This window comes from Pipistrellus kuhlii, unplaced genomic scaffold (assembly GCF_014108245.1).
Source record: "Pipistrellus kuhlii isolate mPipKuh1 unplaced genomic scaffold, mPipKuh1.p scaffold_m20_p_87, whole genome shotgun sequence".
Taxonomy (NCBI): Eukaryota; Metazoa; Chordata; class Mammalia; order Chiroptera; family Vespertilionidae; genus Pipistrellus; species Pipistrellus kuhlii.
Genome location: NW_023425592.1, coordinates 614,449 through 631,548, shown reverse-complemented (window position 1 = coordinate 631,548; position 17,100 = coordinate 614,449). Strand labels below are relative to the sequence as shown.

Below are 17,100 nucleotides of genomic sequence, written 5' to 3'. Positions count from 1 at the left end.
AAGGGCTTCGGGGGAAGTCCTGGGAGAAGACCTTCTGCTCTGGCCCCTGGGCCAGACCTTAGGTTGGAGGCCGGGGGCGTTTCAGGCTCTTCAAGGTCAAGCTGAGTGTTTGGGGGAGGGGAGGGGAGGGTGCATAGGATTCAGAGGTGGGAGGTGGTGGGGCAGGGGGTATCAGGTAGATTTGGCTGTGCTTGGGTTAAAAGGGCAAGGGGGCAATTCCCACATGGGGTTTGTGGGACCAGGTCTGTGATGGGGCTGGAGGAGGAACTGGGCTGGAAGCAAAGGCCACTTCAGGGGTGACATATCCCCTGGGGCAAATGCTAGGCAGGTGGGCCTCCTCCAGGTGCGCATCTGCTCACCAATGGGCTTCCAGCTAGGAGCCAAGATCACCAGGTGCCACGTGGCTGGATGTGGGGCTAGCTGAGCCCTCACCTTCCCTCAGGCTCCATGCACCCCAGTCCCAGTGGCATTGAGGGCTGGGGAACAATGCATCTAGGGGAGAGGGGCCTTGTCCCAGTGGGGGGCGGTGCCTCAGACACTTCCTAAGTTCTGGGGAATCAGCATCTAAACTGGGGTGCCCAGCCAAAACCGGTTTGGCCCAGTGGATAGAGCGTCGGTCTGCGGACTGAAAGGTCCCAGGTTCAATTCCGGTCAAGGGGCATGTACATTGGTTGCGGGCACATTCCCGGTAGGGGGTGTGCAAGAGGCAGCTGATAGATGGTTCTCTCTCATCGATGTTTCTGACTTTCTATCCCTCTCCCTTCCTCTCTGTAAAAAATCAATAAAATATATTTTTAAAAAGGAATAATAAATAAACTGGGGTGCCCAGCAGGGTTTACCCCTCTGAAGCAGAAGCTTAGGGGCTCCACCTCTCCGAGACTTGGAGTGGGGGTGCGGGACAGCGAGACAGGCAGACCACCACCAGGAGGGGACCTGCTCGCTGATGGCTGGGGTGCCCGGAGCCGGCAGCTAGGGGAGAACGTCACATTTTGCTTGTGGACCGCACGTGCCCTGCGGATCCTCCCCTGGTTCTCCAGGTCCTGCCATGGTTACTGAGCAGAGGAAGTTCTCATGTGGTCCTGGCGCCCAGGTCCCAGGTCCCTGCCTGTCCTCGCCACAGGAATCCACGTGTTCCTTGCAGACCATTCTCGCCAGCTTCTGCAATAAACTCCTTCAAGCGGTCATGCAGACTGACATGACCATGGGGTCAGACGGAGATCTGACGCGGCAGACCCCAGTGGGAGGTCCGGCCCCAGGGCGCCCCCGGGGACCACTCACCTCTGGGTCAAGCTCCTCCAGCCCTGCACCGCCCCCCACTGGGCCACCTGGACACAGCCCTCTGTCAGGTCCGCAGGGTGGGGGAGGGGGAGGGGTGAGGGGTGGAGAGGCTTCCAACAACCCCCGCCCTTCCTTGTAGACCACACCCCTGCTAACACCTGGTCCCTGGTTGTGTCCCTGGCAGGGACCCATGCCAGCAGCGGGGCCTGGAGGACTGGATTACTTCATGATGGTCCATAGAATCCCACAGAGAAAATAATGAATATAATCGTGGTCTAATTAGGATAATCAGGGGAGTAAACAAGCCCTAATTAGTTTGGCTCAGTGGATAGAGCGTCAGCCTGCAGACTAAAGGGCCCCGGGTTTGATTCTGGTCAAGGGCACATGCCCGGGATGCAGGCTTGAACCCCAGGAGGAAGCATGCAGGAAGCAACTGCTCAATGACCCTCTCATCATTGATGCTTCTATCTTTTTCTCCCTCTCCCTTTCTCTCTGAAATCAATAAAAAATATTTTAAAAAAGAAAAGAAAAAAAGAAGAGTAAACAAGGAAAAATGTCTCAGAACACCAAGACTGGCAGGGGGTGGGAGGGGCCTGCAGCCCAGGGAAGGCGCAGGGTGGGGCAGGCCTCCTCCTGCTCCTGAGAACTAAAACCACCACACCCAAAAGCGCGGCCTAGGCGCCGTGGCCCTTCAGCTGGCGGACACTGCTCAGTGAGAACACACAGACGACCTCCACGCCCGGTCAGGGCGCAGGCCCAGGATGCTTCTTGATGGGGCAGGCCTCCGAGTGACCCCGACCGGGGAACAAACCCAAACTTGGTTGCATCAGGACTATGCTCTAACCGACTGAGCGACTTGGCCAGAGCCCGTGCAGGTTTAACCTTTTCAGAATGTTTCTGCCTTGCCCTGAGCTAAGACCAAAGCCCCAGCCCTCCCCCCGCAGACAGCTCTGCCCACAGCCCCGGGCCTTCCGGCTCAGAGTGGCTGCTCCCGCCCGTGTGCGCAGGAGACACGTGGCTGGACACGAAGCCCCAGGACACACTCATGGAAGCAGAGCTGGCACCTCTCATCCCAGGGGCAAGGCACAGGCACCAAAGGTGGTCTAAGTGCAGGGACATCTCTCCTCTTGCCATCAGCGTGGTGGGAGGATGGGTCCTCCCAGGAGGTACCCTGAGGAGGAATGGGCACCACCGGCTCAGAGACAGATGACCCAGGGGGGACGGTGGTGTCCAGGAGTGAGGACCCGAGTTTTCGCCACAGGGATGTCCCGGTGGGGCAGGCCTGAGTGGCCAGGTCCAAAGGTGGTCAGCACAGAGCACTGGCGCAGCTGAGAGGGGCCACCACGCCCACTGTGCCAAGCACTGGCAGCAGCTCATGCAGCTGGGTGGAAGGAGTGGAGCTGCTGTCTCCGGGGATGGGGGCGGCAGTGCGGGCGCCCCTGGCCTGCCGGCACAGCCCTGGGGGCTGCCCTGGCCCAGGGCTCCTTTTACACTCCGGTCTCAGCAGTTAGAAAGCGGAGGGGAGGGACATCGAGCCATCCCTGGAACAGGCAGGTGGGCGTGGCTTCCCGCCCCCAGGGGACTGAGGAGGGACCCCCCAAGGTGGGCTGGCCAACAGGATTCTTGCAGGAGAACTAAATAAGACACGCCTGGTCTGCAGTGAAAACATTTATTTTACAACAGTTATCTTTATTCTAGGTCAACATTCAGACATACAAGATGGAGGTCACTGTGGGGAACATCCTAACCCTCCCACCTGGCCCTCATCCACTCTGAGGCACCCCGGCTCCGCCAGGTCTGCTCCCAGGACAAAGCCAGTGCGGACAATGCTTCCCACACATCGCACTTAAGTTTTAAAAACCGTCAATACAGTTCAGTGCAAACCGCCTCCCTCCCTTAGTGTGAAACATGAGTCCGTCCTCCAGGGAAACAAAGCCTAAGGTGTGGCCAGGCCCAGGCCGCTCGCTCTTCCTGGAGGGGCGGCGTGGCCCTGCTCCGCTCCGCAGCCCTGGGCCCATCTGTGGTCCCACAGAGACTGTGGACGCAGTTGGTCACTGATTGTATCTGATGCTTAGAAAATTGGTTTTACATGTTCCAAAGTGGAATGGGTTTCTACACCGCCCAGATGTCACACAGGACGTGTGACTGTGATGGGCACCCGCCCCGAAAAGCCGACACTGCAGTGGCTCAGGCACACGCCCGGCACCTGCCCAAACTCTAGGTGTGCGGTGGCGTCGGCGCTGTCCCTGAGCAGCCAGCAGAAGGGCTCTCAGGACCCCCCGCCCGGCCTCGCCCAGAAGCAGGCTGTTTGGAGCCAACCTTTATTGTACTTGCTGCACTGCCCCTGGACAGCAGCAGGCGGCCTGCTGCACGATATATACATACACATATGTACACACACGGAGATACACCACTGTCCACACCTGCAGCACAGACGGCACTAACCGTGCCTGGCAGGACTGTAAAAATGTAGCTTTCGCCAATTCCATAGGCGGAAGGTTCACAGCCAAAGTAACAAAGCAAGCAGGTCAGTCCTGGGTCGCACGGGCTCACAGCTAAGAATACAGGAAGGAATGAGATCACCACCTGGCTCACCCCCGTCACCATCGCCCCGGGAAGATGAGCCGAGATGAGAGCCAGGAAGGACAGACAGGCCCCTTTCCCCGCCCCTCCCGAGAGCCTGGTGGCGGGAGGCCGAGCATGCCCCGATGCCGGCAGCACTGTGTGGGCTTCTTGGGCACAGACGGCCGGCGCTAGAACACCGAGGATGGTCCTGGCAGGAGCCTGGCCGTGACACCCAGCGGCTGACAGCCCGGAGACACTGCCTGCTCCAGCCACAGCCACTCTGACCTCTTCCTGTACCAGATCCCAGCGGGGCAGCTGTATGGACGGATGGGACAGCGAGGGAGGCTCACATACCGAGTGTAATATCTAAAGCAGTTTGAAATGAGAACAGAGCCAAAAGGAAGACAAGGCGAGACACGGCACTGAGCAGAAGAGAAACCTACACAACAAGAGCTGCAGTCAGACATGCTTCCTGCAGGGACCGGGCCTGCTGCCGGACCCTCAGGGCGCCCACAGCACTGGCTGCCCGGCAGGCCAGCCCCCTTAGCAAATCGGATGGGCTTCCTCTCACACAGACCCCAACACCCTGGGCCACACACACCACTTGCCGTCTGACACCAGCACTGGCCCCCCAGCCCAGCTCTGGAAGGCACAGGGCTGCCCCCACTTAGCAGGACCAGCGTCTCTCCAGGCTCGAGAACTCTGCTCACCAAACAGGCCAGGCAAGCAGAGGACACGCACCAGGACCTTCGCCTTGAAAGCAACCAGTCACACTCTGGAAGGGCCTGCCCTCGGGCCACCCGCGGTCCCCAGCACCGTCACCATCAGCTGGTTTTAGCCTCGGAGAGGCCACCACAGCACCTGGCAGGGACTCGGGGACACACATGGAGGGCCTGGCTGGGCGGAGGTTTTAGCCGGGTTCTGGATCGTTCTGGGGAACAGCACTCACTGCCCAAACCATTCCCAGAGCACTCCCGGGGACGGCGGCCACCACGCAGGCTCCGAACGGGCGGCACAGGGATAGCCTGGTCTCACCGCCTCCCTCGTTGCCCGGTGGGCCAAACAATGAGTTTCTTGTCCTTTCAGGAGAGGCCTGGTTTTAGCAAATTAGTTCTAACCCAACATCACAATGCAGAGATACCCTCTCCTTGGACATCTTCATGATCACTAACCACAATGAGCAAAAAACAAAATGGGACCAAGCAGCTGCCCAGGACCTAGGCTGGCCTGCAGGAGGGCCAGCCTGGACGGTCCTAGGACGGAGGGTTCTGCCAGTGGCCAGCCCCCCCCCCGCCAGCTCTGGCTAGCACAGCCTGGCGGGCAGCAAGGGCCACAGGGGAGGACGTGGCTTCAGGAACATGTCTGGTTTGTCTGAGCCAGGGAACCATGTCGCCCAGCGCTCCCGTTTGTCCTTCACTCTCCTGGGGATGCAGCGGCACAGGAGCAGCGAATACATTCATTCTGCAGACTCAGGCCCACATGGGCCCCATGAGCCTCCAGAAGCTGGTGTAGGGCCAGCAGGGAACCTGCTATTTGGTACATCGTAACCCACATCTCCTCAGTCCCTGAAGCAGGGCACCACCCACCAGGCCTGGGCCGGAAAGGAGGACGGACGTGCAGCAGTTCACAAAAGGCTCTGCCCCCAGCAGCAGCAGCAGCAGCAGCAGCAGCAGCGAGATCCTGGTCCGGCTGCTGGCTGACAAGCCAAGGGCGCCAGGCCCCCGGGGCCACCTCTCCCATGCCAAGTGTGCCTCTGACCCCGCGACCTCCTCAGGACCCTGAGGGCTCTGGCTGAGCAGTTGCAGGAAGAGGGGGACAGGGGCTCAGAAAGCAGAGAGGAGGCTGGGCAGCCAGGCGCCACCTGCAGCCTGGACTCGGCCTGACTGGCGACCTGGGCTGCGGCTGCTACTGTGGTGCTTCGACATCCAAAATGGTTACCAAGAGGCCACAGGGCCTGGAGGGACGTGGAGGCTGACTCAGAGAAAGGAGAGGGGAGACGCTGGTGGTGGCCATCGGCCCAGCTCGTGGCACGGGGGCTCAGGCTGGATCCAGGCTGAGGTCGCAGATCAGGAGCTCCCACAGTCCCCAAACACATTCCTCCCGAAAAGCCCGTCACCAGGCCATGCACACAAGGCGAGCAGCAGCTGAAGAACTGTCCTTGCTACCAACCCCCGGGGACTGACAGGACACAGGCCCCGCTGGACAGACCCCAGCTGTGCAGGCAGCGCCTGCCCCGGCCCAGGGGCACGGGCGGGGCGGCCCCTCCACTGCGGGGACACCACCCCACGCGGCCAGCTCATGGCGGCGGCCTGACAGCCCAGGCGGTGCCGCCATTGCTCAGTGCGGTCTCGCTGCAGCACGTCCACAACACAGACAGACATGGAACGGACCCCACACATGCTATTAGAAAGGAAAAACAGAAGACGGCGACCGTAGCTAAACTGCTTTAAATACTGCATGCTACGCACTTCACGTGTTGGGGTTGGCGGGTGGGCGGGCACAGAGGCGGAGGGTCCTTCCCGGGCCAGAGCGGCTCCCTCCCGCCTCTGTGACTACAGTTCATGATGCGAAGGTCGAAGTGGCCAGTGCTGATTGATCCGCACATCACAGCGTCTCCCGAACTTAATTGAACCCGTCGGTGTGGTAGCTGGGGTGGGACTCGGCCGTGAGCTGGGTGGTCTCTGTGGCGGACGCTGGCTGTATGACAATCGGCGTGTCTGTGGCCTCTGAAAAGCAATCACACGCATTTTCATCGCGTGAGGATGGCGGCCTTCCGAGTGCACCATGCGCCCTGTCAACACATCCTCCTGTGACAATGCTCCGTCGCTCTGCTGGGGTCAGAAGTGGCAGGACAAGCACTTGGAGGGAGAGGCTGCTTACTGACCTCCCCCCAGCGTGACCACCTCCTCGCCTCAGGCCGCCGCTGGCCCGAGGCCCACCCCACCTGCTCGGTCCCCAGGACTACAGCTAGCGCAGCTGGCGGGCAGGGACAGCCCCGCGTCTGCTTTACCTCCGAGTCCACGTTCAACCTCAACGGGCCCAGCTGCCACACACATCCTGGCCCATGTCAGTGCCCTCCTGTTTGACAAGACAGGTGGACACGGTTGAGGGCCCGTTCTGGCGCCACCCCACGCACGCAGCCAGGCCCTGGGCGGCACTCACCCCGCTCGTCCGACTGCAGCTGCGCCTCCAGGTCCTCGGGGGACACGTAGAACTCGGTCTCCTCGCCCTCGGGCGCCTTGGGCTTGCACTTCCCGCAGCAGCAGTTGAAGCAGCAGCACAGGCAGCAGCAGCAGTAGCAGCAGGTGAGGAGCCCGCAGAAGACAAACAGGGCCTGGGGGGAAGGGAGGTGGGCGCTGGCTGAGATGGCTCGAGACTGGGGACTCCCCAACAGGGCACCCACACACAGCTGCTGTCACCCTATGAGAGTGACAGACAGAAAGGCGGGTGCTCCTGCTCTCCTCCAGAGCGAGGAGTGTAAGAAAGGACCAACACGGGGTCAGGAGACACAGAGCCTCCAGGTGCGTAAAGAAAACCGTTTCCAGAGGGGACTGCGAGCAGCCCTGCAGGGAGATGCTGTCCTCGCGGGTGGCGGGGCTTTGAACGAGGAAAGGAGGGTGCAAAACGTTCAGTTGACAGGCACACAGCTGCCCACACACAGGATAAGCGGGGCACAGCCACCCACCGAGCACCGCGGTCAGGAGGGAGAGCACATGAACATGCAGGGGCCAGTGACCCGCCGCCCCGCCAGCTCCACGTCCTCACCTTTGCCCACCAGCTGGACAGCACGAAGTAGGTGTTCACGTTCTCCTCCCCAAACTGCTCGGCCACGTAGAGCCCCAGGGAGCCGTACTTGTCGTAGATGTTCCTCTTCGTGGCGTCCGTGAGGATGGTGTGCGCGTTGTTGATCTCCTTGAACTTGTCTGCAGCCTCTGGGTTGTCAGGGTTCTTGTCCGGGTGATATTTCAGGGCCAGTTTCCTGCAGACCAAACCATGGCTGGGTCTCATGTTTCATGTTCACCCACTGGGTGGAGGGCCAGGGGAAGGAACATTTGCCATGACCATCCCACTTTCCTACTCTCCACAGAAGTCAAGAACTGTGGGTCAAAGAAATCTCTGCCATCATTTCCACCTTTCCACAGCGCAAAGGCAACCCTGCCCTGCCCTCTAGTGTCCGAGCGGCTAACTGCACCTTCCGCACAAAGCAGCAGGCAGGGGTCTGATCGGCACTCTGTTGTGTGTTTAGTTATCACAGCTTCACAATGACACCGTACCTAAGGGTTCCGTTCAGGTTCAGCCAGAGGTTACAACAGGGCAAGCAGACTGTCACCACTGCGTGGAACCAAGTCAGTCATTCAACGGCCAACAGCCCCTGCTCAGCACGTCAGAGCTGCTGGCTGCACGACTGTCTACTCCAGGGTAGACAGTCTGAAAAACTTAATGTACCAATTGTAAACTACAAGGGAACACACTACACATACAAAGGTGTTAAACACTTTGTCGGCTAAGAAAAAATTAAAAAAATATACACTGGTCGGTGCCAATCACACCCATGAGGCATGGCTCTTACCGGTAGGACTTCTTAATGTCGTCTGAGGTTGCGTTCTTGTCCAGCCCGAGAACATGGTACAGCGATTCCCCAGAGGTAGAGAGTGAGCGCTGCCGCTGGTCGGCCATGGTAGGCTAGTCTACAAGAAAATTCGAAGAAAACTCAAAAAGTATAAAGTGTACAGACACGGAATCAACCACAGCACAGCAGTTTTCAATTGTATGTGCAGAGGGCTGTGATACCACTACCCTAAGTTGACTTTCAAAATTAAGTGGATTGATCGTAACCCCTAGAGCAGAGAGTGTGAATAGCTAAAAGAAAAATGAAGGGATTGTCAAAATGGATAAAAATGCAAGAGCCACTCACTATGCTGTCCAGAAGAGACCCCCTGAACACACACACACACACACACACACACACAGAGAGAGAGAGAGAGAGAGAGAGAGAGAGAGAGAGAGAGAGAGAAACAGGGAGAAGCAGGTAGCCCACAGCTAAGAACCTTAACGCTGACGCCTTCCTCCACAATGACAGAACAAAAGGCAGCGCCCCCCAGCACTGAGGCCCAAGAACACCATCTTAGCTGTTATTCCAGTTTGGTCCTGGGAGCGTGTCTGTGTAGCATCCACTTATCTGCTGCCATTTTTTCCTGAAGAACACTATAAACACCACGACTGATTCTTATAGGACACCAACCTCTACAAAGCATACACTTTTTACTTTTTTTAAAATATATTTTTTATTTCAGAGAGGAAGGGAGAGATGGAGATATCAATGATGAGAGAGACCATTGACTGGCTGCCTCCCGCATGCCCCCTACTGGAGACAGAGCCTGCAGCCTGGGAATCTGTGCCCTGACTGGGAATTGAACTGTGTGACCTTCTGGTTCATGGGTCGACAATCAACCACAGAGCCATGCCAGCTGGACCAGATCATACACCTTTTAAAAATCACAACATGCCCCAAGTTCAATTATTCACGAAAATACATTGGCCACTGAGAAACGAGACACCATTGCATGTGCACTAAAGAGCATGGGTCAAAGTGAGGATGAGGGTGTGAAGCACTGGAGCGCTCCCATGGACTGCGCCCCCTTCAGGACAGTCCTCAGCACTTCACCCACACTCATCACAGGCCCAGCAGCCCACTGCGGCGCGGCTCTCACCTACGCCTGCACAGACTTACACACGAAGGTTCACAACAGCGAACTCTGGAAACAACCCAAATGTGCACGAGTGAGTGAGTGGATGGACAAAAGGGGTCCAGGGTAACTCATTCTGGGCCCCCTTCGGCTGCCGGGCAGCAGAAAGGCCACAGACTCCCCCAACACGTTTTGTTTTCTTCCCACCGAAGAAAAGAGGGATCTATACACACACAGAGGGCTCCGTCCTGGGTGGGACCTGAGAGACAGAGGGCTGCACAGGACGCTCCTGCCTGCCTCCAGAGCGCAGACAGGTGGCTGCCTGGGCCTGGCAGACGCACAGTTACCGAGGGCTCAGGACCCAGCATGCCACTCACTCCCTGGCCATTTGTCCAAGAGAAGAGAAAACACTCCCCAAAACCTGTGCACAAAACGCTCAAAGTGGAATCAGTCCGCTTCCTCCGATGGAATGGACCATTCACTCAGCAATCACAAAACTGCAGACACAGACGTGAGCCTCACAGGGTTAGTCTGAGTGGGAGGAGGCGTGCGAGGGCAGAGCAGGCCCCGTGGTGGTGGTTTGTTCAGGGTCCAGGGTCCTGGCCCTAGAGGCGGACATGCACTCCACACTGTGAGAGACCTCAGCAGCAGCACACACGCACAGTCACGTGACAGTGGGAATCTGGTGACACTGGCAGTTAGGGCCCTGGTTGTGATATTAAACTAGTTTTGCAAAAAGTTACCACTCTGGGAAACTACATGTGTGTGAATCTAGTTATCTCAATTAAAATGACAATTAACAGTGAGTTACCAGACCAGTTCCAGGTGTCCTGGTTGGTTTAGACCAGCGGTTCTCACCCTTCCTGGTGCCGCGGCCCTCCAATACAGCTCCTCATGTGGTGGTGACCCCCAACCATAAAGTTATTTTGTTGCGATTTCATAACTGTAATTTTGCGACTGTTATGAATCGTAATGTAAATATCTGTGTTTTCTGATGGTCTTAGGCAGGCGTCCTCAAACTTTTTAAAGTGGGGGCCAGATCACGGTCCCTCAGAGAGCTGGAGGGCTGGACTATATGAACTACTAATTCCTACTGTAACACCTCGGCTGCGCTCACTGCCCAAAAAACCTGGCGGGCCGGATCAGACTCCTCTGCGGGCCGCATGTGGCCCGCGGGCCGTAGTTTGAAGACGCCTGGTCTTAGGTGACCCTGCTAGCGATTCTCAACCTAAGACCATCGAAAAACAGATATTTACATTATGATTCATAACAGTCACAAAATTACAGTTATGAAGTAGCAGCGAAAATAACGTTATGGCTGGGGTCACCACCATGAGGAGCTGTATTGGAGGGCCGCGGCACCAGGAAGGGTGAGAGCCTCTGGTTTAGAGCCTGGGAATCAGCCCGAAGTAGACAGACAGCATACTGCGGTCAGCAGCAAGGCAGCTCTAATTCACCAGCCGCAGGGAAAGACAGTCTCACTGTGGGAGCAGCTGTGTTACCTTCCCTGCTGCTGAGCAAGCACCAGTCTACGGCCTTACCGCCCTGAACACGCCCGATCTCTTCTGATTAGCAAACACCTCGCTGCTTTTGCAGGAAATACTGAGCGAAGCTTCAGTTGCCCACAAAGAAGGCTTCAAATATCTCTGAAAAATACCTGCCCAGCAGGACTAAGAAAGGCATGGAATACAGCCAACTGACTAAAAAGTCAGAGAGAAGTGAACAGCCACACCGGAGCCAGGAGGAAACAGCTGGTGTGCCAGGAGGCCCCTTCAGCCAAGGCCACACCCACACCCCGGCAAACAGCTTCCGACACCGAGATCGCTCCAACGGGAAGAGGAGAGGTTTTCAGCAGCACGAGTACGCCCAGCAGGGTAAGTCAGAGGATGGAAGGCAGGTCTGGGGACAGGGCTGCTCCGCACCCCACAGGACACCCTCTGTGGAGGGAGGAAGCCAAGGCGGAAACGTGATGGGGGGAGGGGCTGAGGCACAGGAGAGGCCAGGCAGCCAGCTGCTCTACTCTCCCCTCCCCAGGCCTCTTACAACACAACATGCAAATGCCAAGCGACAGGGAATTCACAACAGACAGCAGGAGGGCACAGGACGGCCCCTCAACCTCTCCAAGGCCATGGGACCGTCAGCCCCGTGCTCCCTGAGTCCAGGGGTCAGGGATCCTGCCCCTGGTGAGGCGGGTGCTACAGCGGTATCATCGCTGAGAGAACGAAGCACAGAGAAGGGTAATCAGTATCTGAACCTAAACGAAGGCCGTGACTTTTTGCCATAGGGATCCAGGTAAGCCACCTGACCCCTGCTGAGGGCAGAAAATACAACAGGTCTCCCTCCCCCGAGAGGGTGTGTTAGAATCAGGATGCGAGCATTCCAAGCCCAGTTGTGGGCCAGTTGGTACAGGGCTGGGTGTCAGTCAGTCACTGCGGACAGACGCAAGGACACGCCCCACCTCACAGCTTGGCTGGCACAGAGCCTGGGGACCCGCAGACAAAGCAGGGATTTGGGCTGATGTTTACCTGCATCTTCTGGAAAACTCTCCACCACTAAGTACTGTGCCACTTCCACCCACAGAAACACAGCCCCGCAAGTCTAACTACGACTCCTTATGGCACTGGTCCTGGAATGTTCTGGAGAATACAGATGCAACAAAGTTTTGTTTTGTTTTGATTTTTAATATATATTTTATTGATCTTTTACAGAGAGGAAGAGAGAGGGATAGAGAGCTAGAAACATCAATCAGAGAGAATCATCGATCAGCTGCCTCCTGCACACCCCCTACTGGGGATGTGCCCACAACCAAGGCACATGCCCTTGACCAGAATCAAACCCAGGACCCTTCAGTCTGCAGCCGACGCTCTATCCACTGAGCCAAACTGATTTCGGCCAAAGTGGTTTTTAAAAAATATATATTTTTATTGATTTCAGAGAGGAAGGTAAAGGGAGAGAGACAGAAACATCAGTGATGAGAGAGAAGCATTGGTAGGCTGCCTCCTGCAAGCCCCCAACTGGGGATTGAGCCCGCAACCTGGGCATGTGCCTTGAAGGGGAATCGAACTGTGACCTCCTGGTTCACAGGTTGTCGCTCAACCACTGAGCCATGCTGCCCGGGAATAACAAAGTATTTTTTTTTCTCAGTTACTCAGTGCTGCTAAATACTTGACCTCTAGACCCCACCCATGGGAAAATATGAACAATTAATACTGCCACATCCAAACAAATGCTTTTATTTAAAATTAGAGGCCCGAGGAAAAACCAAGATGGTGGTGTAGGTGAGCACAACAATTTCAAAACTACAACTAGCTGAAACCGGTTTGGCTCAGTGGATAGAGCATCGGCCTGCGGATTCAAAGGTCCCAAGTTTGATTCTGGTCAAGGGCATGTACCTTGGTTGTGGGCACATCCCCAGTAGGGGGTGTGCAGGAGGCGGCTGGTCGATTTTTCTCTCTCATCGATGTTTCTAACTCTCTATCCCTCTCCCTTTCTCTCTGTAAAAAAAAAAAATCAATAAAATATATTAAACAACAACAACAACAACAACAAAAACTACAACTAATAGATAAAACATCTATAACCCAAAACCACAGGAAGGCTGGCTGAAAGAGAAAGGAGCAAAAGCGCTGAAAAGCTGAAAAGCCTAGGTACGGAGGCACGCAAATCGGACTGGTGGCGGGCGACTGGTTGCGAGACTTTTTTTCATCCAGAAAGGAAACAAACTCCCGATCACTTTAAAATCTAGTTTCTGGGGGCACGTGGGGGACCCAGACACCTACGGGGAGAAGCTGGTCTGTCGGCCATCGGGTCCGAAAGTGAGGGTGCCGCTCTATCCACTGAGCAAACCGGTTTCGGCTAGTTGTAGTTTTGAAATTGTTGTGTGAGGCTCCAGATTAGTTAGTTGCTCACCTACACCGCCATCTTGGTTTTTCCTCAGGCCTCTAATTTTTTTGCATAGGTGCGTGTAGCAATTATTATTTACTGCGCTGGAGCGCGGGGACTTGGAAACCCTGAAAGGCAGAGCCGGCTGACGGCAGCCATTGCTGTTTGCCACGCCCCAGCTTAGTGATGTCCTGAGACCCCGCCCCACACCTTCTACAAACCGGCACAGGCTCCACACAGCTGCTATTGCATAAGCAGTGAAAATGCCGAGAAAAAGGAGATCTCAAACAAAATAAATGGAGAAAAGACTAGATATAGAGTTCAAAAACAGTTACAAGGTTTTTCAAAAATTTCCTAGAAAAGACCAATAAATTTAATGAGACCCTTGAGTATATGAAAAAGAAATTAAACTAACCAGAAATTAAACATATATTGAATGAAATAAAAAAAAAACTATAGAGACCCAACAGCAGACTAGAAGAATGCAAGAATCAAGTAAAAGATTTGGGTTACATAGAGGCAAATGTCAGACACTCCTCCACAGAAGCAAGAAGAGAAGAGAATCCAGAAAGTTGAAGATAATGTAAGAAACCTCTGGGACAACTTCAAGCGAACCAACATCCAAATTATGGGGGTGCCAGAAGAAGAGAGAGAGCATGACACTGAAAACCTATTTTAAGAAATAATGACTGAAAATTTCCCCCACCTGGTGAAAGAAATAGACTTACAAGTCCAGGAAACACACAGTACCCCAAACAAAAGGAATCCAAAGAAGACCACACCAAGACACATCATAATTAAAATGCCAAGAGCAAAAGACAAAGAGAGAATCTTACAAGCAGCAAGAGAAATAGTTAGTTACCTACAAAGGAACATCCATACAATTATCAGCTGATTTCTCAACAGAAATTATACAGGCCAGACGGGAGTGGCAAGAAATATTTAAAGTGATGAATAGCAAGAACCTACAACCAAGATTACTCAGCAAAGTTATCATTCAGAATTGAAGGGCAAGATAAAAAGCTTCACAGATCAGAAAAAGCTAAAGGAGTACATCACCACCAAACCAGTATTATACTAAATGCTAAAAGGTGTTCTTTAAAAAGAGGAAAAGAAGAAAAAAATAAAGATAAAAATTATGAACAACAAATACATATCTATCAAGTGAATCTAAAAGTCAAGTGAATTAAAAACTTGAGGAACAGAATAAACTGGTGAATATAATGAATCAGGGACATAGAATGGGAGGGGATTGGTAATTCTCAGGTGGAAAGGTGTGGGGGGTACAGGAAGAGACTGGACAAAAATAATATACCTATGGATGAGGACAGCGAGGGGTGGGGGTAGAGGGGAAGTAAGGGCGGAAGGTAGAGTGGGGATCAGGTGGAGGGGAGCTATGGGGGAGGGAGAGAGAAACAATTGTAATAATCTGAACAATAAAGATTTATAAAAATAAATAAAATTAGAGGCCTGGTGCACAAAATTCGTGCATGGAGGGGAGACGGGTGTCCCTCAGCCCAGTCTGCACCCTCTCCAATCTGGGATCCCTCTCACAATCCAGGCTGGCAGGACTTCTGCCTGCCAGCCTGATCACCCCCTAACCACTCTACTGCCAGCTTGATTGATGCCTAACTGCTCCCCTGCCATACTGTTTGCCCCTAACTGCCCTCCCATTCAGGCCTGGTCCCGTCCAACTGCCCTTCCCTGCAGGTCCAGTCACCCCCAACTTTCCTCTTCTGCCAGCCTAGTCACCCCTAACTGCCCACCCCTGCAGGCTTGATTGCCCCAACTGCCCCCCCTTGCAGGCCTGGTCCCTCCCAACTGCCCTCCCCTGCTGGCCATCTTTTGTCCACATGAGGCAGTCATCTTTGACCATATGGAGGAAGTCATCTTGTATGTTGGAGTGATGGTCAATCTACATATTACTCTTTTATTATCTAGGATAGAGGCCTGGTGCATAGGTAGGGCCAGCTGGTTTGCCCTGAAAGGTGTCCTGGATCAGGGTGGGGTTCCCTTGGGGCGTGGGGTGACCTGGGCGAGGGGCCTGAGGTGGTTTGCAGGCTGGTCACGCCCATGACAACCTAAGGGAAGGCCCTGGTATCTGGAATTTATTTACCTTCTACAATTGAAACTTTGTAGCCTGGAGTGGAGGCCTAGGCCGGCAAGGGCAGGCAGAAAGCTTGGCTTCTTCCATTGCCTGGGAAACCCAAGCCTCCCTCCTGCTCTCTGTGGGTGTGAGCACTGGGTGGGACCATGGTACATGGGAGCAAAGAATTTTCAGTAACCACCAGAAGCTTGCCCCGATGACAGCAACCAGCGCCCCATCTTGGTCTGGTGCCCCTGCTCACCTGCTCCACCATCTTGCCATGGCCGACGTTGGCCCTGTTCCATGCTCTGCCTCCTGCTGCTGAAGCCCACGATGGTCCACAATGCCCCATGGTGGTCAGCATACATCATAGCAACCGATTGTTCCACAGTTTGGTCTATTTGCATATTAGGGTTTTACTTATAGATAGATAGGATATATAAAATGCTAATACACAAAGTATCCCTTTGGGAGTTTGACCAGGAGTTTGATCGCTTGCTATGACGTGTGCTGACCACCAGGGGGTGGTCAGAAGGAAGGCAGCTGGAAGGCCCTGATCCGTCCTGATCGCTGGCCAGGCACAAAGACCCTACTGGTGCACGAATTCCATAAGCCAGGTCTCTAGTATTTAAATAAGTAAAGGCAAAATGCTACGTGAATACCTTTGGAAGGTATCTGGTAATCGGGTGGTTTCTGGGAAGGACCAGGAACCAGAGGCTAAAGACATCCTTTGCTGGACAGCATTTCTTTATCTAACCCTACACTACTGCCTTTTTTTTTTTTTTTTTTTAAATATATATATATATATATATATATATATATTATGATTTTTTTTTAGAGAGAGGGAGAGAGAGGAATAGAGAGTGAGAAACATCGATGAGAGAGAATCATGGATCAGCTGCCTCTTGCACACCCCCTACTGGGAATGTGCCCGCAACCAAGGTACATGCCCTTGACCGGAATCAAACCTGGGACCTTTCAGTCTGCAGGCCAATGCTCTATCCACTGAGCCAAACCAGTTTTGGCCACTGCTTGGTTTTTAAAATCATGTTCATTGCCATGCTTTTCTATGTTGTTTAAATTAATAAACCCAGGTATCGTTTTCATAAAAAGTTGCCACTAAGAAAATGAGCAGCAGAGGACCTCCCTCACCTGCCACTGGAGGCAGCACTGAGCGTGTCAGCTGTGGGCGTGTTCTGTGCAGGACCCTCCTCTCTAATAAGAATAGCACAGCGATGGAGTAGAGCAATCAAACACGCACTGCACTGAGCACCAAACCGTGAAGAGACAGACCTTCTGGGGCGAGAGAAACATTTTGCAACTTAATTTCACAAACACAGCATACACCAAAAGTCAGGGACATTTGTTAGTATCTGTGCACTTCGAGGAATGCCAATTTTACCTGCATCAGAAAAAGGGGGCAGCTTGTCCTGGCCCGTGACTCAGTTGGTTGAGCATCGTCCTGTGCACTGAAAGGTCTTGGGTTCAATTCCCCTTCAGACACATACTTAGGTTTTGGTTTAAATTCCCGGTTGGGGTGCATGAGGGAGACAACTGCTCCATGTTCCACTCTCACATCAATGGTTTTCTTTCTCCTCCTTC

General features: G+C 54.3%; 1 protein-coding gene across 3 annotated transcripts in view; it reads right to left on the bottom strand.

The window, feature by feature from the left end:
- Positions 1–2,933: 2,933 nt before the first annotated feature.
- Positions 2,934–17,100, bottom strand: part of DNAJC5 (DnaJ heat shock protein family (Hsp40) member C5) — a 41,313-nt gene continuing 27,146 nt past the window's right edge. The window contains exons 2-6 of one of the 3 annotated variants that reach the window (XR_004985999.2): positions 8,414–8,531; positions 7,609–7,822; positions 7,006–7,177; positions 6,854–6,921; positions 2,934–6,569 (exon numbers count right to left, since the gene is read on the bottom strand). Coding sequence is in view for 2 of the 3 variants with exons in the window: in XM_045577296.1 (XP_045433252.1) it covers positions 6,466–6,569; positions 7,006–7,177; positions 7,609–7,822; positions 8,414–8,520 (597 nt within the window). In the remaining variant the exon portion in view is untranslated. Of the gene's footprint in view, positions 6,570–6,853; positions 6,922–7,005; positions 7,178–7,608; positions 7,823–8,413; positions 8,532–8,758; positions 8,781–17,100 lie in introns of those variants that run through there. The other 2 variants (XM_045577296.1, XM_036425881.2) reach the window with 2 other exon arrangements.